Genomic DNA, 23,362 nt, shown 5'->3' on the forward strand with positions numbered 1-23,362 from the left:
TTTTTGCATGTAGTTGTCCAGATCTCCCAAGACCATTTGTTGAAGAGGCTATTTTTACTCCATTTTATGCTTCTTCCTCTTTTATTTACACCAATTATTTATGGTCAATAAATAATTGACCATAGAGACTTGGGTTTGTTTCTGGGCTCTATTATGTTCATTGGTTTATTTGTCTGTTTTTATGCCAGTACAAGGCTATTTTGATTACAGTGGTCTTGTAGTAGTATAATGGTAGTTTGATACAGAGTATTGTGATCCCACTTACTATGCTAATTAATAACTTGCTTTTAATAGTTGACTGTTCGTCTCTTCATAAGGTAGACACAGTTCTACTATATTTAATTTTCCAGGTACATGTGTGACAATGGAGGTACTATTTAATGATCTGTCTGTCGTAGCAGTCACTCCAAGTCTCTGCCCTCGTGTTTTTGTGGGAGAGAGACAAACACATAAATATATATAGCAGTATCATGTAGAGAGACACGCTAAGACAAAAACAATGTATCTCCATTAGGGGATTGCTAGTGATGGATTTGACAGGTGGTTGGAAAAGCCCTTTCTGAGGAGATGTGCCCTGGACTGATAGGAGAGAAAATTGAACTTGGAAAGCTTTCTAGACAGAGGGCCCCCTAAACAAGGGGCCTGCCTGATGTATTTAAGGAACCACAGAAAAGCTGGCAGGGCCAGAGTGAGGGAGGCAGAAGTAGTCAGAGGAAAAGCCAGGGTTTCCCTTTGCCTGTCAGTCTTGGATCAGATCAAAGGTCATCTTCCTAGCTTCCGTCTTAGCCCCACACTCTCAAGCCACTACTCTGTTTAATTTAAAAAAAAGATTGTATTTATTTATTTTTAGAGAGGAGAGAGGGCGAGAAAGATTGATCAGTTGCCTCTCAGCTAGCTCTCACACCCCCACAACTGGGGACCAGCACCCAGGCATGTGCCCTGAGTGGGAACCACTGACCTTTCGGTCCGCAGGCTGGCATGCAACCCACTGAGCCACACCAGCCAGGGCTACCCTGTGTAATTTTCCTCAGAGCACTGAAACATCATCTCCAATTATTTTATTGGTGTTCTTCATTGACAAAGTTGCCTCACACACATGGACACACTAACTGGAATTTGAGCCCCGTGACAGTGAGGCCTGTCTTCATGTGTGCTCCCAGCACCCAGCACTGTGCCCGGCATAAAAGAGACGTAGTAAATACGGCTTGCCAGCAGGAGCTAGTCTACGTCAGCAGTTCTTAAACATTTGGGTCTCAGGATCCTTTACATTCCGAAAAATGGGGACTCCAAATGTTTTTGCCTGTGTGGATTATGTCAGCCAATATTTACCTACTCAATTTGAGAACAGGTTTACCCATTACAGCTGAGAATTTAAAAATGTATTTAAAAACTTAGTACATTGCTCTGGCTGCTGTAGCTCAGTGGATCGAGGTTTGATTCCCAGTCAGGGCACATGCCTGGGTTGCAGGCCAGTTCCCAGCAGGGGGCAGGGGACACACGAGAGACAGCCATACATTGATATTTCTCTCCCTCTCTCCTTCCCTTCCCCTCTAAAGATAAATTTAAAAAACTACATTAACATAAAATATTGTTTTAATTAAAAATAAAAATTTTCCCAAACCAAAAATAAATTAGTGAGAAGAGTGACAGCTTTTGACTTTTTTTGCAAATCCCTTTAATGTCTGGCTCAAAAGATCATATGTATCTCATGTTTGCCTAACCATGAGTAAGTTGCCAGAGAGTGATCAGTGGCACTTCTCTCAGATTCATCCCAGAGTAGAGCACATTTGGGTTTTGCTGAAAACACGTTTCCTCATTTAAAACTGGGAGAACACTGCTTTGGAAAGACCATGAAGAAGAGATGATGTAGGGAAGTGGAATCCAGTGCTTGGCATAGACGAGTACCGCTGAGAAAAGACAAGTGACGTGATGTAATTTACTTAAAAAGAATCCTCCCCCAGGTAGAGAAGCAGAAGGTAAGCAAGGGAAGGCAGGACCAATAAGGCAGTAATGTAGGAGGAATCTGCCGATCCCCACGCAGACAGGGCTGTGATTTGTGCAGGACTAGGGCAGCCGAGGCAGAGGCAGAGGCGGTGAAATGTGGTCAGTTAAACTCCATGACCTGCTCAGGAGAAAAGCCAGCCATTTGGGAATGGAATGTGTCAAGGCATTTATTAATTCTGACTTATTTGAAGGGTTTAGGCAGCCCTTTCCCCAGGACGGTGATGAAAGGGAGCAGCTCAAAGTTCAAGAGTGGCAGAGCTGCAGCCATAGAATGTGGCAGGCGGTAGAGAAAGGGTCCAAGGAAGTGGTCAGGCCAACACGGTCTAATCGACAACCAAGTGACAGGGCGTAGCTTCAGCACTCTTAACGCTGGACTGTGATGTTTCCAAGGGCAGGGATGCATCTTGTCTAATCGGCCATCCCAACCACCTTCTACGATGCATGGCACAGGGTAAACGAGGAATAAACATTTGCTGGATCCAATTCTTCACTCCAAAACAGCAACGCTCCCTGTGTCTGTGACCATACAGGACATGAGGGCATTTCTGGATTTAATCTACTGTAATCCTCACCTTTTAATGCCAAGATTTCATCAAGTTCATTTTCTATCCCATGGTCTCCTTTCTCAGCCATTCATTCAACCAGTGCTGACCTTCTGTGCACTGAGCAGACGCACAGTAGCAGAGACATGGTACCGCCCCTCGCCGCACCTGCAGTACGCACAGTCCCTTTACAGCAGGGGCTCAGATACTGCCCTACATCCAGTAGCGTTTCTTGAGGGCAAGGCCATGTGTTGGGTTGTAGATCCATTGATCTGGGTTCTCACCTTCTTTCCTACTTTCTAGTTCACAAACATTAGCAATTTACTTCTCTTGAGATTTAGTTTCTTCATCTGTATAACGTGTCACAGAGATCGCCAATCTCCTGTCTTCTTCTGCCTTTTTTCAGCAGGGTGACAAGTGCATCCGGTTACTCTTCATCTCCCCAAATTATTGGCGTTAACGTGGCTTACGCTGGTTGATGATATAAACACTTTGTGTGGGACTTCAGTGAAAGGTCTTAAAAATGTGTTAATGGTGGCCCTGGCTGGTGTGGTTCAGTGGACTGAGTGCTGGCCTGTGGACCAACAAAAGGTTGCTAGTTCGATTCCTGGTCAGGGCACATGCCTGGGTTGTGGGCCAGGTCCCCAGTTGGGGGTGCACAAGAGGCAACTTGAGCAATGTATCTCTCATGCATTGATGTTCCTCTCTTTCTCCCCAGCCCCTCTACAAATAAGTAAAATACTAAAAATAAAGTGTGTTAATGGCGAATGTACCCCCTTTGCCTTGCTCCTTTTCCTCATGTTCATGTAACCTTCAACCCCCACAGCCACCTGGGACTGAGGGAGCCCGAGGCCATGGTGGGGATGCCGGGCCTGGGGGGCTGCTTGCGTTTTGGATTCCCCACTTCAGCTACCTCTTAACTGTTCTAAAACACTGCTTTCTTGGATTTGCTGCTGTCCACAGCCATGCCTATCCTCACTGAAGCAGATTCAGATGGGACCACCTGCCTCACTCAGATCGGGGCTCTGAGATCAGCCACGGGTCTGGGGACACCTGGCAGCCGGATGCGTGGGCATCGGCCAGATTAGACAAGCACTCGAATCGAGGGCTCTGCCGGGCCTTTTGTACCTCACACTAAACACACAGCGGTTCTACTGTCCTTTTCTTCATAAAAGGCCTTTGACAGAAAGCCTTCCGTCACATCCCTGCCTGGCCTTCCGAGTTACCCAGGACGAATCTCACTGACGCTTGTTTCCTTTCATAAGCTGGTAGTTCCACCTTCCGATTCCACCTTTTCTGGACACGGAGACCTGGAAGAACATGTTTACTGAACTCACTATTCCTGCCTGGATTTAGTCCTAATCACATGAACACACATAGCCATTTCCATTCCCCCCCTGTAAACCCGTTTATAAAGACAAACAGTATCTCCTTAGATGTCAAGTTCTAAAAAGTACTAAAAATGACTCCATAAAGAGCTTTTCCTGTCAAACTTTTCAGTCTTAAAAAAAAAACAGGCATCCATCCTAATCATATGTAATTTGATTCACTCCATGTAAAAATAAAACAGCGGAAAAGCTGTCTCAGAGAGCTGCACAAATGGAATTCTGTTGACTGGTTGGAGTGCCAGGTGGTAAGCGAATAGTTTACCTATTGGCAGTCCCTTCGTGGTCTCGTTTCGCAACTTCAGAGAAAGTCCACATTCCCGCAGGTCGCTGGACTGAACGGAGGGGTTACAGTGTGGCACGAACGCCAGTGCGGAGGCAAGGCTGCCTGCGCTTCAGTCTCTGCTCTCCCACTTACGAGTCTGGGACATCGCGGGCGTGTTAATACCTTCTCGTGCCTCCTCCTCATCTGCCATATGGAGGTGGCAGTGCCCACATCACAAACTGATAAGCTCGTCGCTGGGTGACCATTAACATTGAGATAATATCTGCGTCACGGCGCCTCAACTTACGCAGTTTACACAACAAGGCGGAAAGCGATGAGTCGGGTCACGGCAGTGTCTGGGTTTATAGAGCTATACGATACAAGGAATACCAGAGCCACACCGGGAGCACAAAAAGCTGGATTTATTGTTTCTGACAACTGCTCAACAACTTTCAATGTGTTCATGGTTCCTGGGATCACAAATCTGAAATACAATTTTTCTACTCAATTAAAAACATACTCTGAAAAGTGATTAGGTAGTTTTAAAAAAGGCAATCCATATACAGGATATCTTAAAAATCTTTGCCAAGCGATACACTAGCTTTGTATTTTAAAATCACGTAAAAATGAAGACACAAATGAAGGCATACAAGTTTCACTTTGTTCTATATTTTAAATACCATCCTTTGTTTCCCTTAAAAGATTTGCATCCCTTGCAGAATATTTTGAAGCTCAACCACCTATTTAAGACAAGGTGAAGAAACTTTCGAGTACCTGAACTACGCACTGTCTTGACTGAGCCGAACCAAGAACTCGATCAGAGTCCTTGTGGGCCTCCCGCTCATGCCTTTGCGCAGACACGAAACCTCGTCTTTGTTGGTCATCACGCCCGCTATGTCTAAATGCGCCCACTTCGGATGGGTCACGAACTCTCTCAGGAACGCTGCGGCTGTGCACGCACCCGCGGACCTGAGAAGACAGGAGTCACTGTCTTACCTCACGTGAATACACGTGGAACGTTTTGTTAAGATCCTCCACTCTTGCTAAGTAGACTCTATGACCACAGAGCAAAAGTCAAGCTTAGACACCTCTTAAGAAGTTAACCCAGAAATCACATCCAGGTATTTATCTTCAGCCACAGCTTTAAGTAGTAAAGGATAAATTCCAAATTCCCCTTTTCCCGAGGTAATGAGTTTCTGTATTATCCATCTCGTCCACTTACCGTTTGTCTACAATGATCTTTGGACTTGAAAACATGTAAAATTTTGAGAACCATTTAAGAAATACTTAAAAATTACAGACATTAGAAATTAATGTCTATAAGCACCACATCAAAAGAAAATTGGATAGTTCAGCCTTCTGCAAACGGGGCTAAAATTGACATTGGTCATTCTGGCAACCAACAATGACTACGAAAATGCACTTCGTAGCTCAGGTTACGTACCTGTATTTCCCGATGTTGTTAACATCAGCAAGCTGGCAGTCTACCACCTGTCTCGTGTAATGTTCAAAGAGAGGCATCCTCCAGACGCGGTCCCCTGTGTCAACACTGGCCTACGGAGGAATCAGGCACAACGGTTGGAAGGAGGAGGAAGGGGGTTTGGGGCAAACTCGCAGCACTGACGTGGAGTGTTCGGCGCGAGTAGAAGAGGGCTGTTCTGGCCTTTTACTCTACAACATTTAGCTACACGGCAGACTCCAGAATTATTTTATTACTAATTAAAACACTTAAGAATGATGAAAGAAACCAAGTGTGTAGTACAACAATCCCACAAATTTGTACAGCACTTGCTCAGAACATCGAATTACTATTAAGGGTTTCAGTTTGAATTATGAAGCTGGCATCCTGTAGCACGTGCAAGCTGTGACACCTGTCACGCTGGGGAAACGTGCCCAGGGACTGGACCACTGAGGCCCAGGGTCCAGTGCGAGGTGACCTCACTCATCCGTGTAATCGTTTACACGGACTTGTTCCTTCCACGTTGACTGAACTCTCACTGAGCACCACCATCAGAGAAGAGGGAATTCACTCTCTGCACCATCAGAGGGACCAGTGTTTCAATACACTGTGGTCCGAGATGAGGCTGGGAAGGGAAAAGTCAGAAAGCAGCCGTACAAGCTGAGTGGCTATCAGGTGAATCGGCCAAGAGTTGAAGGTGGCCGCCTCCAGGAAAACAGACAATTGTGGTAAGCAGTGGGCAGTTTTTTAAGTAATGCTTCTGCATATCACTTGGCTTTTTTCAAAGAAGCCTGCATTTTTTAAAAAACCGACAATGTCGTGGGTGCTGTGAGAGAGAGACGGGTACACGCGACACTACAGGAGAGGTCTGTGGCCCGGCCTGAGAGGAGACGCTGAGCTGGGATCGCGGGGGCAGGGAGAGGAAGGCTTCACAAGTGGCGAGAAGAGGAAGAGGAAGAGCAAGCCATTTAGGGTGACAAGAAGTTTAGCACCTGAAACCAACATCAGGAACTGTTCTGGGACATCTGCGTTTGTTCCCCACTGGCACACAGCAGGCTCCTGCTAATTGCTTGTGGAAAGAATGAGGTGCCACGTGGAGCTGTCTCAGGGTCACGTGGATGCACAGGGTCTGGGGCCGTGCGAGGAAGTGAGCTTCCCGGTGGGGCCTGGGAACAGCAGGACAAGCACATGGCCCAGGGCTGAACACCCACCAGAGGGGCAGACAAAGGAAAAAGCTGGCAAAGGAGGCTGAAACAAGTCAGCAAGGACGGGAGCCAGAGATTTTCCCAGAAGCCAAGATTGGGGAGTCACCAAAAGGTCACTGAGGTACACGCTGCCTCTAGATGGTCTTGGCAAGGCTAGTGGTATGGGGAGGCTGACAGCCGTGAGGGGGTGAGGGGAAGCGTGGGGCTGCTGGGGCGGGGCGTGGGGGCAGGAGACTGCTGTTATCCCCCTCTGGGAAGGGACCAGTGGCATTCTTTAAAGGCCACTCCTTCCTTTAGAAAGCTGTGCTCTTGACCTTTTCAACCTCAGCGACTCAACAGTATGGCCATGGTATTTGAGAGTCATTGTTACATCATGAGGTCACTGGAGGAGAGGAAGAAGGTGGAATCATACCCGTAATTTTGAGACAGTTGTAGAAAACCCAAAGCACACTGAATTAAGTATATTGCATTTTCAATTCAAAGGCAAATCTCCACATAAAAATCACTTTACCGTGGGGGATTCAAGAAACAGATCATTCTAAGGCTGGGACAGTCGCCTCCACCCCTTGGGTCTCCGTGCATCATTCCTACCTCGGACAGTCTGTTCCACAGCCAGGACGAGTTGGTAAAGACCCCGGTGGCACCGGACCCCAGAGCTACGTCCATGGCACCTGCGGGACACAACGCTTCAGGTCAGCGCCCCGTCACCCCACGCATGGGGGCCTCTCTGCCATCACACCGAAGCTCGATTTAAATATTTCCCTCATCTTCAAAAACAGGAAAACTTGTTAGCAAATTCTTACTGTGTGTATCTTTCTCATTTCTCAAGCTGGAATTCACCCACCTTCAATTATTAGGGAAAATACAAAAAATAATATTAAACATCACCAATAATCTCATCCTAGGTAGAACCAGCACATATTTTCAAATATTTCCGTCCAGATTTTTTCTAAACTTAAAAAATAAAAAAATTAAGACCATACTGTGTATGTCCAAGTATGTGTTCTTACTTTTATGCTTTAAACATTTTCCCTCTTTCAAAACAAATGTTTCAAAGTAGCTTTGATGATTTGAAATCCTTTGGGTAGAAATATCATAATTTACTTACTATTAGGTATTTAGGCATCTCAAATGTTTCAATATTTTAAATCAGTCTCAGTGAGGAACTGTTAGAAGAGTATGATGACTTTTTTTTAAAAAGCCTATTATTATTTTACCCTGTTTATCTGCTTCACGTTTGTTTCCTTCCCCAGCGAAGCTGTGTCTCACTGGCTGACTTCGGGGATAAGGGTTAGACCCACCACTCACGTGGTTGCTCTGGCTAACCCACTGGCCACACGCAGCACCACGGTGATCAACCCGACCCGTCCCCAGGGGAGGGAGCGGCCCTCGGTGTCAGCCGACTCTGTGCCTTTAGGATATTGGATTGTGTATTTTTTTTTTCAAGAAATCACAAATAAACGGCATTAATAATTAGTTCATAGTGAAAAATTGCAAACCATCAATTTACAACAAATCACTATTTTGGCATGGTGGCCATGTGCCAAAACCTGTGATTCTGTGTGACTCTGGGGCAACTCGGGTCTGTTTGGGCCACTTGTTCCTTTGGGTTTTACTACTTTTCACCTCCCAGTGATCTCTGAAACCTACACACACATCCGCCCACCACCACTGCTACCATCCCCTATCACTCGATTATGGTAATAGTCTTTTCTTAAAAACTTATTGTGGAAAATTTCAAATATGCACACAGCAAAGAGAATAACATAACGAACACACAGGTACCTATTAGCCAGCAGCAACAATATCAATCATATAAATCCCACACCCAACAGGTGAATTTGAAGCCAAGTGCAGATACTATAACATTCACCAACACACACACTTTAAGAGTCACCAGCTACACACCATTCACCAGTCACTGGCCTGCCAGTGTCCCCTCTGGCCCTTCCCGTCCACCTGCACACTGCCAGCCAGGGTCCCTTTCACGGTGCACATGCCTAACACTGCAGCAGCTTCCTGCTGCACTGGTTCAGGACGGAACCCCACAACATGCCACGGCCAGCCAGGGTCAGGTGCCTACCGGCACACATCAGCCTCATGGTGCCCTTCTCTATCCCACTCTCCGCTGCCCCTCTGGGCCCCCAACCGTCTGGTCCCTTGGCCGCTGGGGTGCTCCTGCTTCCCTCCTCCTCCACCCGTGATGCCTCCTCCTTCAGATCCCAGTGCTTCCCAGACGGGGCACCTGACCCCCCAGCCTGCCAAGCCCCTGCTGCACAGGCGCCCACACTCCTTTTACTTCGGCTTCTTGTGCTCATCACCGGGCAGCTTCAGACCTGACAGTGGGAGGGGCTGCTGATAGCCCCTGTCCACGGGGCGCCTCACATCTGTTCTGACCCAGCTTGGTCACCCTGGCCACTAACTGAGTTAAACACGTGCTGGCCATGTGGACGGACATGCATCTGGCAGCCACCATATGCCAGAGATTGTGACAGGTGACGGTCATTCTGTCTGTAGTCCACCCACATGTCTGTGGGCAGGGGGTACACACCAACTTGTATGTACATACTCATTAATACTTTACTTTTGAAGTCTATGGTATTTTCCCATACTTACTCATTTGTCCTCAAAACAGTCCTATCTACCCCAAAAGACTTGTTTCAGTAAATGTCTAAGAGAAAAGATGAGCACTAAACTCAAACAAGAATGTGATACGTTTTCTTAAAGGAATAGAAAATGACAGACAGGTATTTAATATGGTCCAACTGGGATCACAGCTCTGAAAACGACTTCAGCGCATCCTTCAGAACACCTCCTACAAAGGGGGCGCTATTACACCCCTTCCACAGGTGAGAAAACTGAGGCCTGTCCGAAGTTACCTGCTATTAAGAGGACAGCAAGTTTTAAAATCAGGTTGTCTCTCTCTAAAGACTAGGTACTTCCTTCTTCATTGAACTCAGGATTGGAAATTTGCTTATTCTCCCTTTTGACCCCAAACTCAGACGGGGCGCCGAAGTGAACTATCTACAGCCTCCGGCCAATGCAATGGCAGGGAGAGCCGAAGGCTCGCCATCAGGTTGCCCTTGGCAACCTGGAGCCAGCGTGTATCTTCTCAAATCCTGACGCTGGAAGCAAAGGGTGGGGCTGTTACTGCTCACTTACAGAAAGGCGTGCTACCACCACTCACCTCGTCACCGCCCCAAAAGCCTGCGCCTGCACCTGCATCGTTCAGCCTGAAGGGCCTGCTGAACTGCACAGGGAAACTCGGGCCCACAGAAACACCGTAATACAGTGCAAGCTTAAAAAAGGGTTCCACAAATACATCGTGGACTGCGGCCCGGCACACAGCTCTGCCAAAGACCAGGGGAAGGATTAAGAACAAAGGCTGAAAAAAGACCAGAATGTTAATCCTACCCGAGGCACAGACAGAAGGAATCCCTAGACGGAGAACTGCACAGGGGGTCTGCAGGGAGGCAGCGCCTGCCCTGCCCTCAGCCCCTTAGGAAGTTAACCCCCCACACTGCAGAGCCGGTGGTGGTCCGCCCTCTCCCCCCGCCCCTGGGCCCACCACACGCACATGTGGGGTTAAGGGGGCCTGCCACAACGTCCTCCGGGCTTCACAACTCTGCCAGCAGACCTGCCCCTGGCAGAGAGGCTCCAGGGGTCATGCAGGCTGCCCCAGGCTCACAGAGTAGAAAGTGGCAGGGCTGCGCGCCACCCCCGGGTTGGCCTGACGCCAATGTGCTTCCCACGACACGTGACTCTGGCCTGACCCTCTCAAGTGAGAATCCTGCCCAAGTACAAAAAGTTCAGAGCACTCAGTGGGTATCAGATATAGCGTAATTTTAAAAATAAATATTGGTTTTGGGGTTTATCACTCATCTTTTCATAGCTGTATCTGAAGGTCATCGTAACAAACACCTCCTAGTATCATTTTCACATGCCACTCTGGAAGGGCCGATCTGACCCCTTGTTATTTCTTGTTTTGAAGCTACAGCCTGGTATGTGTTAAAACAACAAACCAAACACTCGAAGCAGTTCCCACCGGTGGCACGAGTCCACGCACAGGGAGCGGGTCAGACTCCTGCTCGGCCCCACCCTGAGGGCGGTGTGCACACTCACACCGGCACGGGAGACTGTCTTCCCGCACAGGCAGGAAACCTGTGCCGTCTGACCTGTTAGGGTGGCAGCATCAATGATGAGCTTGGGGTTAAAGGTGTGCGCGTAGAAGAGTGCGTCGGCCAGGATGAGTCTGCCCTCTGCATCCGTGTTATCGACCTGCGAAGGGGGGAGTCAGGGAGGGATGAGAAGGTCAGCTGGCCCAGGTCACGAACAGCAAAATAAGGCACACCGATGGTCAATTCAGAAGTGAGAAGACGGTGGGCCGCTTGTCACTGAGCATTGAAAATGTGAGATATTCCAGTTAGAATGGAGTGCAATTAATCTGAAAAGCAAATAAAATTTAATAGTCCCTGTACCAGAGCTGATGACTTTGGAAGCTGAAATCATCAGAGAATGTCTGGTCCATTTCACCAAGTTTCTAACAGAATGGGAAAAACTTCAAGATTTTGGAAAACAAGTAAGCTGAAGAGCTTAAGGAAATCAAAGGAGAAGGTGGCAGCCTAGCCCTCCAAACACAAGAACCCTGCCGCTTCAGCTACTTTATTTGGAGGATGTCTCCTTTTATCACAGACAGGCCCGGTCCTCACGGGCAGCCGTGCACACACGTGCCCGAGCAGAGGACCTGCTGCCTCGTCCCAGCAGCACAGCGCCCATGACCCAGGACAGTGTTTCCTCCCGACACCTGCGTGGGAAGAGCCCATCACAGCACAGGTGCGTTCGGAGGCCGCCTGCACTCCCCCTGCCTTGCCATGCTCTGCAGGGCTCGCTGCAAATCGATGGTAGTGTGTGTGTGTGGCCTACACAGTGTAGGGGGAGCAATACAGTGGGAAACAATTCCTAAAATTCCCATAAAGAAATACTTTTGACTTGGCATGAAAACCCACTTGGAGTAAAGACTCCGCCCTCCCTTCACGAGCCTGCGCTCTACACCCATCCAGGTGTGTCTGTGAGGCTGCCAGGGTCCGTTTCGGAACTCCAGAATGGGGGGGGAGGGGGCTGCCTCTTCCATTCACAAACCTGTATGGTCTTCCCATTCTTGGCTCTGACGACATCCCCAGGCTTGTTGGCTTTACCGCTGGGCATATTTTCACAAAGAGGGGCCAACCCTATTGGAAAAAAAATGAAGGAAGGAATATGGAAATGTGTGGGCCCAACTACGCCACCCACAGCAGGCACGCCACTGGTGGGCCACCGGAAGTGTGCCACACAGACGTCACCTTAGCCAAGCGATCGAATTTAGCATCACCCGTGACCCAGCTGACATTATATTCATCAGGAACAGAAGTACACATCACCTAATCTGAACTATCATGAAGAAACACCAAATAAACCAAATTCTGGAACATCACGGGCAAGCCTGGACCCTTCAAAACCGCCAGTGAGGAAAGGGATAATAGGTTCTGGATTAAAGAAAACCAAAGAGACGTGGAAGCCACATGCAACGTGTGTTCCTTCACCGGCTCCTAGATTTTAAAAAGAGAAATAAATAGGTGTGTGTACACACACACACACAAAATGAACATTTTTTTAGACAACTGGGAAGTGCGAATTAGGTTACTGTGTCCTTGTTCTTAAGAGACACATGCTGAAGTATTCAGGGGCGACACGTCATGATGTGTGCTACTTATAATGTAGGGGGAAAAAAGGACTGATATTCAGTGGGGTGGGGGGACGCCAGGCAGACTGGATCCCCGTGCCAACGTCCTGTGCTATGGATGTGACGCGCTGGGCATGTCATTTCATGGACGTCGCCCCCCCCATCCCTTCTCTGAAACAGGGCAAGCACCCAACACTGTGTCTGCACCCCGTATCACACAAAGAGCTGCCACGCACAGAGGGCTTGTTCAGCTCTCCTAGTATTTTCTGTGCGTAATGGCATTTAATCAGCCACAGCCCGGCCTGCAAACCACTATGTGATGGGCAATAGCCTCCCGCCGCAATGATGGGGCACCTTCCACTGGAGGAAACCCGAGTCAACCTCACACGCCCTGGCTACCAGCCACTTTTTGCAGAAGTAAAACAAATCACTCCTAGTCACCTCCCATGATTGTGAAATGCACTGAACTCATTCAGTTCAGACAAGAAAAAGCACTACCCCAGCTAAGCAGCTTCCACTTGATAAAGAGCTGTTTGAAGACCATGTTGTGATGTGTTCAGATCAGAGGACACCACGCGCCATCTCACGCGCACATTCGCCCGGGGCCCAGTTCTCCACGACGCCCCCACCCACTCACCGACGATGTTAAGGGGCAGACCGAGCTTGGCAGCAGACACGATGGCCGAGCAGATGGTGGCGGCTCCTCCCATGTCAGCCCGCATGAGGTCCATGTTCGCAGATGGCTTGATGGAGATGCCACCACTATGGAGAAAAGGACGAGGTGCAATGAGCACACAGAGAAGAGGCCCCGGGCACCCACACACCCAATAGTACAAACACGCACAGAGCATCCGCCGAACTATGAAGCACAGGTGCAGTGAAGACCCACCTGTCAAAGGTGATTCCCTTCCCGACAAACACCAGGGGCGCGTCACTTGCATTGGGGCTGCCTCTGTAGTGGATCTCCAGGAAGACTGGGGGCTCATCGGACCCTTTGGCCACACTGAGGAACGACCCCATCTCCTGTTCCTCAATCCAAGACTTGGGTCTGCACGGCAGAAAAGGAAAAAAGTAGATACATTTTCTCATCTCTATGTCAAAGTAATCTAGAAAAAGCTCATCCATGTATAAAAGAGTGTTACATACAAGCTCTTAAAGCATACGTGCATCAGTGTTTCAGTGAACACATCCTATCTGCTCTCAGTTTTGGGCCAGCTGCTTGTTCCTGTTTTTCCGGCTATCAAACTAGGTGGCCCATGCTGCCGTCCAAAGACTGTCTACGGAATTCCTAAGAGAATTCACACCCGGAACATAGCAAGATGTCAAGTAATAACGCATAGTCAACAAATAATTGATACTTGATTTTCTTCCCCTAACCTGCTCACATATTTTTTGAAGCTTTAGTGTAAAGATAAGACTCTGAGGTCACAAAGGATCTATAGAGACAGTGGAGGTGTCTACTGCTTTACTTTCTGGTATTTCAAAAAAAAGACAAAAACAATGGACAAACAAAAAACCAACAAAGCCACAATTCCTAAGTGAACAAAAACATCCTGATTCCTTGCTTTTTTTTAGAATTGCTGGAATCCAGTCTTTTCAGTATTGTCGCACCATTTCTCACGGCCTCAATCCCAGTTTGAGACATTTATTAACTTAATAAACACAGGGTCAACAGGGGCAATGCAGGGGGAACAGCCGTGTGCCAACCAGACAACAGAGGCCATATCGTCACTCCTTCTGTGCTGGGGTACGTAAGGGCTTAGTACTGCGTTCTGACCACTGTAACTGGGCCAAGAGAAACCCGACACTCCAGAGAGCCCAGCAATGACCAGGTCCAAGGCCTGCTTCTCCTGACTTGCCTATTCATTTGTTGAAACTATTAAACTAAAATTGCATTAGGGGGAGATGGCCACCGAGCTTCAGAGGGAGATGAATATAAAAATGGACAGTGTGACAATAAAAAAAAATCACTTCAAAAGAAACAGGGCTGTATCATGTGGGTACATATAATCACAAACTCAGCCCTCAGTGTTACAGGCAAGCCCCGCCCTCTGGCAGCACTGTGTGTTGCTTTGATCTGTACACACCCACACGCGAGCAGGTCTGGCGCCGCTGCCTCGGTTTAATGGGCTACTCAGTTGAATGGGTTACGCTGCGCCCACCGGCCCCTCCCACGTTCTGGCTGACCTCCCTCTGCTCCGTCACAAGCCTGGAGATTCATTCCCAAAGGGTCTCTGCACGTGCTCCCCACCTGAACCACCCTCCCGGCTCTCTGCTAACGTCCATGCGAACCTCCCGTGTCTGCGTGGGCGCGACCTTTGTAAACCTTTCTGGCTCTCCTGGTTTCCTTCACCTCTCTGCTCCTGGGGCCCCGCAGGCCCCTTTCCTTGCCCATTCCTCCCCACCCAGTCTTCACTGCTTTGAGGACAAGGATCCCTGCCATCCACCTCTGGGCACCAAATCCCCGTGTGCACAGGAGGTGCCGCCACTGGTGTGTAACCGCACAGCCACCATCTGCTGACACAAACCAGCCCTGCTGTCTCCTCAAAGGGACAAGACACTGGACTGGAGACTAAACAGTGCCGTACAGTAAATGCATGCTAACCACACAGAACTTTTACCGAGCTCTAAGTCCTGTGTTTGCTACACGTCTCACTTTCTGTCTTCCAGTCTCTGGACCAGAGGGGTTTCCCTGAAAAACTCCACACACAATTAAATACTGAAGAATTCTCAAGTTCTCTTGACAAACAACCTTGACAGTGAAGAATTCCTTATGCAAAGACCCCTCAATTTAATGGAGCCTAGAGGGGCAGCCTTGTGGGGCTGATGAGCCCCCAGGACAGCCTGAGAATGTCAGCACTGGTACCTGTCTAGCTCAGAGAACCTCCAAGGCCTAGTGAGGTACTCTGTGTTCTTTGCTTGTGTCCAAAAGAGAAAAGATAAAAAAGTCACTGAAACAAAAAAAAATGGCAGTTCCTCAAAGTTGAACAGAGTTACCATTTGATCCAACAACTCACCCCCTAGGCACACACATGCCCAAGCGATACCCACATCTGTCCACATAAAAACGTGTAACTAACACTCGCAGCCGCGCTATTCACAGCATCCAAAAGGCAGAAATAACCCACATGTCCAGGAACTGACTGATGGCTGGGGCAGGGAAGGAAAGGAGCAGTGACTGTCAGTGGGTACAAGATTTCTTCCTGGGGCAATGAAAATGTCCTAACATTGATTGTGCTGACAGGAGCACAACTCCGGATGCAAAACCACTGGACGGCAGTTTACCTGGGGAGACTACGTGGTACGTGAATAACATCTCAGTAAAGCAATTATTGCACGTGCGCGCGCGCGCGCGCACGCACACACACACACACACACACACACACAGAGTATGTGGTCTGACGTCATGGCAGCCTCTCAAAGCTAAGGAAAGCCCTAACAGAAAAACCTCAAACAACCCTCCTCTCCCTTGTGTGTGGCCACTGGTGAGTCACCTCACCCCTCTGGTCTCAAGTTACAAGTCACTCCTCCGAGCAGTGGAGCAGTCGAGGGATCTAGATTTTAGGGCCCCCCCAGCTCCTCCTGGCTGTGCTGGCCTGAGTCTGAGATGTAATCCCGAGTTACCTGATGTGGACTTCTGTCTTACTGCTAGCACTTTTGAGATTCTTCTCAATAACTTCGGCAAATTTGGTTGGCGTCATCTCGTTGGCAGGAGTCTCCATCAGCTGGCGTGCCAAGTTCTGCCCGGAAGCAAAGAGGACCCCTCTCTGCCAGGCCTCCTGGTCCCCGCTGGCAGAAGGAAGCGCAGGGTCACAGTCAGACAACCTCCCCGGACTCCAACCACGCTGCAGTGACCAAGATGATGGACACACGGGACCTGGTTTCCCTGTCTGGGGTCTGGCCCAGACTGGAGCATGGCGCGCCCACTATGTGAGCTGGGGGACCCGGGCGAGCCTGTCACCTCACCATCCTCATCTGTACAGAAAAGGGGTTGAGCCGATGGGTGTGGGTGGCCCTAAACCTCCCACACAACTGATGGCGGCGGCTTCCCCAAGAAAGGCCCACTTTGCCCTCGTCTGCGTCGGGAGTGACACAGCCCCAGGCGCTAACTGCAGGGGGCCCTGCGCAGTGCGATGGGGAACCGAAGGCCTTTCCACCTTCGGCCTGGGACAGGGCTCTGAACACCGACCAGAGGGCAAGAATCCACCCAAACAGGAAAAATGACGGACATGAGTCTCGAGCCTGGCTCTTCCTGTGCACGGCAGGAATGGACGTGGGTGGCACGGAGATGGTGGGACGAGAGTCAGGGTCTGGTGCAGAGGGAACTGTCTGGGTGGAACCCGCTGGGACGCAGCATCTTGTTCCTCCCTTCTCCAGGGAGCCAGCTGGGTGTGGCCGCCTAGTGACCAGAAAGCGTGAAGGGGCCCAGGGAGCCACGGGGGACGTGCACATGACGAGAGTCAGGAGCTGAACGTGGGGACAGGTGCCACACTCTTCAAACGGTGCAGCTGATGGGGGCGGTCACAGACAGGCCTTGCGGCGGTGCCCGGAATGGGGAAGGCGGCCCTCGGCTGGGCTTCGTTCCCTCACCTTCCATACAGCTTCGCCGACACGACCACCTTCTTCTTCTGCTTCAGGCTGTCGTACTCGTAGAGCCCGAGCACTGCCCCTTCCGCAGCCGCCTGGGCATCTCCACAGGGATCCACCTCCACGCAAGAGATCTCCAGGTCTTGAACCTGCCTGCACCCCGCTTCAGAAGGACAGAGGAACCAGAAAAACCGGAGCCATTCAGAGACAACCCGAATAGCAAAAGGCCGAGGCATGATGTGGTGTGCCGGGAAGCAGCAGGACCGGGGTTTGGATCCAAGCTCTGCCACTTGACCTTTCTGAGCCTACCTGAGCTCCCATTTCCTCTTAGGTAAAATGAGGGTGTACACACCTCACAGGGCACAGGAGGACAGACTAGACTGACAGATAAAAAGACTGATCTGGCTCCTCACAGAGTGGCCATGGTTACTAATGAGTATTACTTCTGAAACACTAGAATTTCCTGATGAAGTTGGCCGGATCTCCAGGTACTTACCAAAGTAAAAATGACAAAGTGAGTGGAATCAAATTACATCCAACAAATTGAGCAAAGTCCAGTATTAACCCAGCATTTTATTAAGATCAGCGAAAACTCCCAAATAAAAGCTCTGACATAGTCCCTCACCGTGAACATTGAAAGGACATTTAACACGCGTGTATGATACACACGGGGCCGAGGGCCTCTCAGCCTGGCTCCCACGCCTCCGCATCGCCACCCGGTCTCCATGGTGGAGGCCTCGTCCTGCACTGAGCCCTGCAGGGACTTCGCGGTGTCCACCTCACCTCTTACACCGGCCGCAGGACAAACGGGGACCTCTGGTAACTAGAGACAAACAAGCACCCCACTCTTTGCAACTGTTTTCTCTGATTTGTGATGACTATTTCTCTGAAACATGATGACTGCATTGGCTGAAAAGGTAGGCATTACAAAAGGGAAAAAAATCCACACACAGAGCCTTCTAGTAAAATAGGGCCTCTGAGGTCAACACTGCGAGAGTGAATAAATGGCCGTGAAGCCTCCAAACACAAGCTAAAGAAACGTAAAAACAAAATTCCGTAAGCTAACCACCTATGTCTGATATAAGGCCAAGCTCACTGGGTGGCGGAAACTGAGTATTCGGGTGAGTTACTGCTCTGTGAATGTGGTCGGTGCGGATGGTCAGAGGACCACCGCGAGGGGAACAGAGTAATCTTGAAGAGTAGATCCTCAGGAATCTCCATCGATGTTTAACCTCAAAAGTAAACTCACCCTCCCTGGCAGGTGTGGCTCAGTTTAATTGGAGCGTCGTCTCATAAACCAAAAGGTCGCGGGTTCAATTCCTGGTGGGGGCACATACCTAGGTTGTGGGTTCCACCCCTGGTCGGTCGGGGTGTGCACTGGAGATAACCCAGCGATGTTTCTCTCCCACAGAGATGTTCTCTCCCCGCCCTCCCTTCTCCTCTCTAAAACCAGTAAGCATGTCCTCGCGTGAGCGTAAAAAAAAGTCAACTAACCTGCAACGGCCACTCTGATGTTTTCTTTGCCTTCGTGCCAGTTTTCCTGGTCATCCACTCCAGCCCCCTTTTTGCCGAGGCCAACCACCACCACACTGGGGAAGTCCTGTTCCAGAAACACGACATGAGCCACTTCATAGCTTGAACGTGTCCATTTCTAGCCGAGACCAGTATCCGAGATCAACTGCCTTGGCCTCAGCACGCGGCCAAATCAGCATCAAAGCTGGTTGTTGGATTTTTTGAGCCCTGTGTTTTGCTAGAATTTTACAATGTGTGTGTTTAAAAGGTAAAGAGTGTGGAGAACCCTGCAAATAATTTGCTACTTAAAAGTGCTCCAGCTCCAGCAACTGAACAAAGCCTCCAGTTTAAGCAATACAAGAGAGGCAGTCCCTTCTGACAGCAGCTCACCTCTTTACGATCTTAAACAATACGTATGGCTTCGTACTAGGATAGAACTACACTCAACACGATCCAAGTTTTCCTGCACTCACAGTCCTCGGCACATAGTAGGTGCTCACTAAGGGTTTGCCAAATCTTATCTTCATCTCATACCTCATGCAGACCGTAAAAGGTTCGGGTTTTGCCTGCCTTCAGGGGTGGTCCAGATCTGAAAATGAGGAAATAGTTGTTTAAATTGTTAGTTTGCTCTATGCCTTTGAGAAGTGATATGTACATACCTTCACCATTATTAAAATACTCTGCTGCTTCTGTGAATTTTCTGCACTTACATTTTTTATCAAAATACAAAATTTTTTTCAGGCCAGATTTCTCAGATGCCATGCTTCTAATTCTAGCTCAAAAACTACTTAGCATGCTTCCAGATTAGATTTAATGCAAACGTACTGGAAAACCAACACGGAGAGCGATGCCTGGAGGGACACTGTGTGGCCGCAGAGGGGAGCTGAGCATTGATGAAGGCTGACCCGGACCTTAATTCTTCTGAATAGAAGCTGTCAGACAGCAGGCTGAGGGCTCCCGACTGCCGAGAGTTTGGTGTAGAGGACATCTACGGGGCTTATGGGCAAATGGGATACCGGGCAATTTCCAATCAAACCAGGTGGCAAGGCAGGACTGTAGCCAAAGACTGGATGTCCTGGTGCTGCTCAGTTACCAGTCAGGAAGCCCAGGTTGTTCCACACTCTAGCGGGTTAGCTTTTGAGTTAACAAATTGATTAAGGCAGATGAGAAGGTGGTCCACTGGAGAATGACTGCTAATTAAAAGGGAATGCAAATTGTTACCCACTACCTAATAGTGATGGACAATCACTATCACTACCAGACTACATGTATTGGGTCCAAGACATTATCTATAATCCAAATAAGATGTAGCTGCAGAGGCTTATGGTGACACTTCTATTTCTGCCAAAGGTGGCCTTATTCCCAGAACTGCAGACCCACCAGTAAGAAACCCAAAGTACCAAAGTGCATTCCAGAGACATGAACTTTCACTTTCACTAAGCGGGGTCTAGAGTGCTTCTGAGAATTTATGTCTACTAACAATAAAGCATAGAAAAAAGTATTGTTTTGTTTTCAAGGCACTTAGAAACCGAAACCCACAGATGAATACTTACATGTTCAAAATTTCTCTCAGCTTTCCAGACACCAATTTATCAAAATTCTCTCCTGCACTTGTAAACTGTGGCATGTCATCTTCTTTTTCTCTGGTATAGATTCCTAAAACAAGGCCCTGAAAATGAGCAAAAAATAATAATAATAATAATCTGGGTCCTCAAATTCCAGAAGGAGCAAATAATTCTACCTGAACCATGTCCCTATCAGGGGACATGCCAAGAAAAACAGAAGAACAAAGCCAAAAAAGCAGGTGTTGGGCGCTCAGCTACACTTACATTCTGCCTAATGTTTCAAATTCCTGCCAAGGCAAGATGGTAATCCCTACCTGTCCTGGGTCTTCACGGTCCCTTGCCATGAAAGGGTTCTCACAACTTAACACTTTCAAGCAAGAGAGGTGTGTTGTGTAAGAAAACAATCTCACTTGTAACCAGGTCAAAGGGGTTCAGAATATGCCACTCAAGAATAGGCCCAATATGTCATACTGATTACTTTGAGCTGCCAGAACTTGAGATAAGATTTGGCAGACGTGGGAAGGGATCTCTAACTTCCCGCATTCTACTGAAAAGCAGCTCATAAAATTTCCCACGAGAAAGACGCTGTCCTGGTACTAGGAAAAAGAACATTCTTATTATCAGAGTATGGGAGCTGACACCCAAATGGACCTGCACAAACAGACCTACTAAAATACCCCTTATCTTCCATCATTTCCCCTCCCCCATACTTCCTACTCACTGTGTCCTGATTTACTGCCCCCCTGGCTCAAGCCTGTTTTTCTGGTCACCTCCCCACCATTTTCTGTTCTCTGTTTAAAAAGGTTTGTAAATTTTGGGACCTAAAGGCTTTTGGGTCTTTATCTTCCTTTTGAAGACTCCCACAATCCACTGAAATATCAGATAAAGTTTGTATATTTTTCTCCTGTTAATCTTTTGTCTGTTTAATTCTTAGGTCCAGCCACAGAACCTAGGACAGTAGAAGGAAGTTCTTCCTGCCCCGCGACCTTCGAATGCACATCTCAGGAATTCTGGGATGCTACCCCAGTGGTGCCAATGGCTGCGCTTGCCAACACTGGAACGAACTCAGGGCAGTTCACAGGCTGAAAGAGAAAAAGGATGCAGCCTCTCCAAGAGGGGCAGAAGCAGAGCATTCTGCCCAACACCTAGTGACTGACCCCCTCGGGCCTTGAATAACTGAAATAAAGAAGTAAACCTAGAAATCACTATTTGCTTTTGCCGGGCAATTTGTGACTTTAAAAATGTTTTCTGCCTTCTGGCGACTCTGTGGGATGGAAAGAACTGTGGTCTTCTCACCTGACAGATAAGGACACTGAAACCTGACACGGCATGTACTAGCCTGGGTGCCACTAACCTGCAGGGGAACCCTGCGGCCTTCCTTCCTCACAGCCCTCTGTCCTTTCCACAAAATCATACTGGTACTTGGACCAGATTGTGTCTTTTCTGTCCTTTCTGTCAAAGAAAATGGGCTTTCTTGGGGTTGGTAACCTTTCCAGGCTCTAACTTTCCTAAGGTTACTCATTGCCTGGATTCCAAGAAACCAAGCCTGGAACTGAGAAGAGAGGACCTGCATGTTACCTGGGTGGGGTGTCGCACAGCACGGGAAAGTGCTGGGACACGACCGGTGACCCAGTGACCCGAGCTGAAGCCTAGTCTAGAACATTCCTCTCCGGGAACCGTCATTTCTCCCTGTTTCTCCGGCCTGAGCCCCAATCTTGTGCACCTTCCACCACCCATTCTCCTTTCCAGACCCTTCCCATCCCAATAGCGATCTTCATCATTTTTTTGGAGTTCAATTAGGTGAAGAAGGCTTTTCTTCTGGGAGACACTCTCCTTTTAATTTCACGAAGAAAGAGGTCTCTTTGCAACGCCCTTTTCCCTAGAGCGGTATTGTTCTCCTGGCCTTCCACTCCAGGGAGGAAGGACCAGAGGTGTGGAGTACTCGTGACCGACTTTGGGACCGGAGATGACATTCCGCCTCAGCAAACGTGGGCTCCCTCCTAGCTAAGGTGGGAAGGATACTGGCACCGTTCTTTCCAGGGTTACTGCGAGGACTAAACAAAATAATGAATAAGGGCATGGCACAGGGCGCAGCTCAGGAAATGGCAGCTACGGCTATTCTCTCTCGCCCAGAGTTCGGATCCTAGGACTCTTCCAAGCAAGAAGAGGAAGGAGGGCGCACCCTCGGCAAAGATAAGGCTGCAGAGAGCTCGCGGTACTCAGCAGCCCGAACCCACGGCTGATGGCCAGGATGAGCTCTGCAAAGGGAAGGAACTTTGCTTTTGAGCCCATTTTTCTTCAACCTGGGGCAAAGCGCGGGTCACCAGGGCCTTGACCCTCCCCACAGTCCCGGTCGCCCGCGTGCAAGGCTGCCGGGGCGGTCTCAGACCCAGCCACGGTGTCTCACCTTCGTCATGTCCGCGGCGACGAAACCTCGACTCCAGAAACGTTTCACTCCAAGACGTCGGATGGCAAATAGTCCCGCTGCCGGAAGAGGCAGCCAGAACATCTTGTCGGCTCGGCCCCCAGCACCGCCCTTCAGGGAGCACGTGGCACTTGGGGGAAGGATGGGCGCGCGTCACCGGACCAGGCTTTCCGGGACGGCAGCACGCGCCTAGGGGGCGGGGCAGGTGCCGTGGAACGTTACAGGGGCAGCCGCCAGAGGCGTGAGGGGAGGGAGTCTATGGGCGGGGCTCTTCGGGAGGTGCAGGCTTGAGCGAGCGTGCTGGTGCCTTGGAGGCGGAACGTAGGCCTTGGGGGCGGGGCGAGGGCCTAGGGGGCGGGGCGAGCGGTTAGGTTCCGGAAGACTGTGTGGTGCTGGCACGGAAGCGAGGTTGTGGCCATGACTGAGGGGCATCCCGTGGTGCGCAGGCACTTGCGTGAGGGAGCCAGGAGTCGGGACCTGCACGGGCATACTAGAGAGGGGCGGGGTCTGGGTGTGATGTAAACGAGGGCCGGTGCGGAGGCGGAGCTCCAGGAACACCGACAAACGGGGAGGTGCACGTGGGTTCACGGCCGAGGAGTAATGTAGGAGTGAAGCTTCTATTAAGTTTTATAAGAAAGTACCTATCCTTTTTCTCCAATTTTTTCAAACTTACATCTGATCCAAGGGTGTAATA

General features: G+C 49.3%; 1 protein-coding gene across 2 annotated transcripts; it reads right to left on the reverse strand.

The window, feature by feature from the left end:
* Positions 1-4,602: 4,602 nt before the first annotated feature.
* LAP3 (leucine aminopeptidase 3) lies at positions 4,603-22,831 on the reverse strand. Of its 2 annotated transcripts, XM_037132748.2 has the most exons (14): positions 22,651-22,831; positions 20,232-20,347; positions 19,213-19,267; positions 18,661-18,766; positions 17,170-17,329; positions 16,204-16,368; positions 13,469-13,627; positions 13,217-13,341; positions 12,000-12,088; positions 11,036-11,138; positions 7,452-7,531; positions 5,641-5,750; positions 4,971-5,165; positions 4,603-4,680 (listed from the first exon to the last, which is right to left on the reverse strand). In XM_037132748.2, exons 1-13 carry the CDS (start codon positions 22,750-22,752, stop codon positions 4,976-4,978), a joined length of 1,560 nt encoding a protein of 519 aa, XP_036988643.2. In that variant the 5' UTR covers positions 22,753-22,831; the 3' UTR covers positions 4,603-4,680; positions 4,971-4,975. The 2 variants fall into 2 exon arrangements, with proteins under 2 accessions (XP_036988643.2, XP_053528375.1); XM_053672400.1 differs by having other exon boundaries at positions 4,603-5,165.
* Between the last annotated feature and the right edge of the window lie 531 nt (positions 22,832-23,362).

Source organism: Artibeus jamaicensis, unplaced genomic scaffold, assembly GCF_021234435.1.
Source record: "Artibeus jamaicensis isolate MK-2021 breed Jamaican fruit bat unplaced genomic scaffold, CSHL_Jam_final contig_76, whole genome shotgun sequence".
Classification (NCBI taxonomy): Eukaryota; Metazoa; Chordata; class Mammalia; order Chiroptera; family Phyllostomidae; genus Artibeus; species Artibeus jamaicensis.

Bases quoted from the DNA above. Each gene is read 5' to 3' on its own strand.
- LAP3 (XM_037132748.2), bottom strand. From the start codon at position 22,752: ATGTTCTGGCTGCCTCTTCCGGCAGCGGGACTATTTGCCATCCGACGT. The intron at 17,330-18,660 runs GTTAGTTGACTT...GTCCTTCTGAAG, and splicing joins CATCAGAGTGGCCGTTGCAG to CGGGGTGCAGGCAGGTTCAA. The intron at 5,166-5,640 runs GTACGTAACCTG...CTGTCTTCTCAG, and splicing joins AACAACATCGGGAAATACAG to GTCCGCGGGTGCGTGCACAG.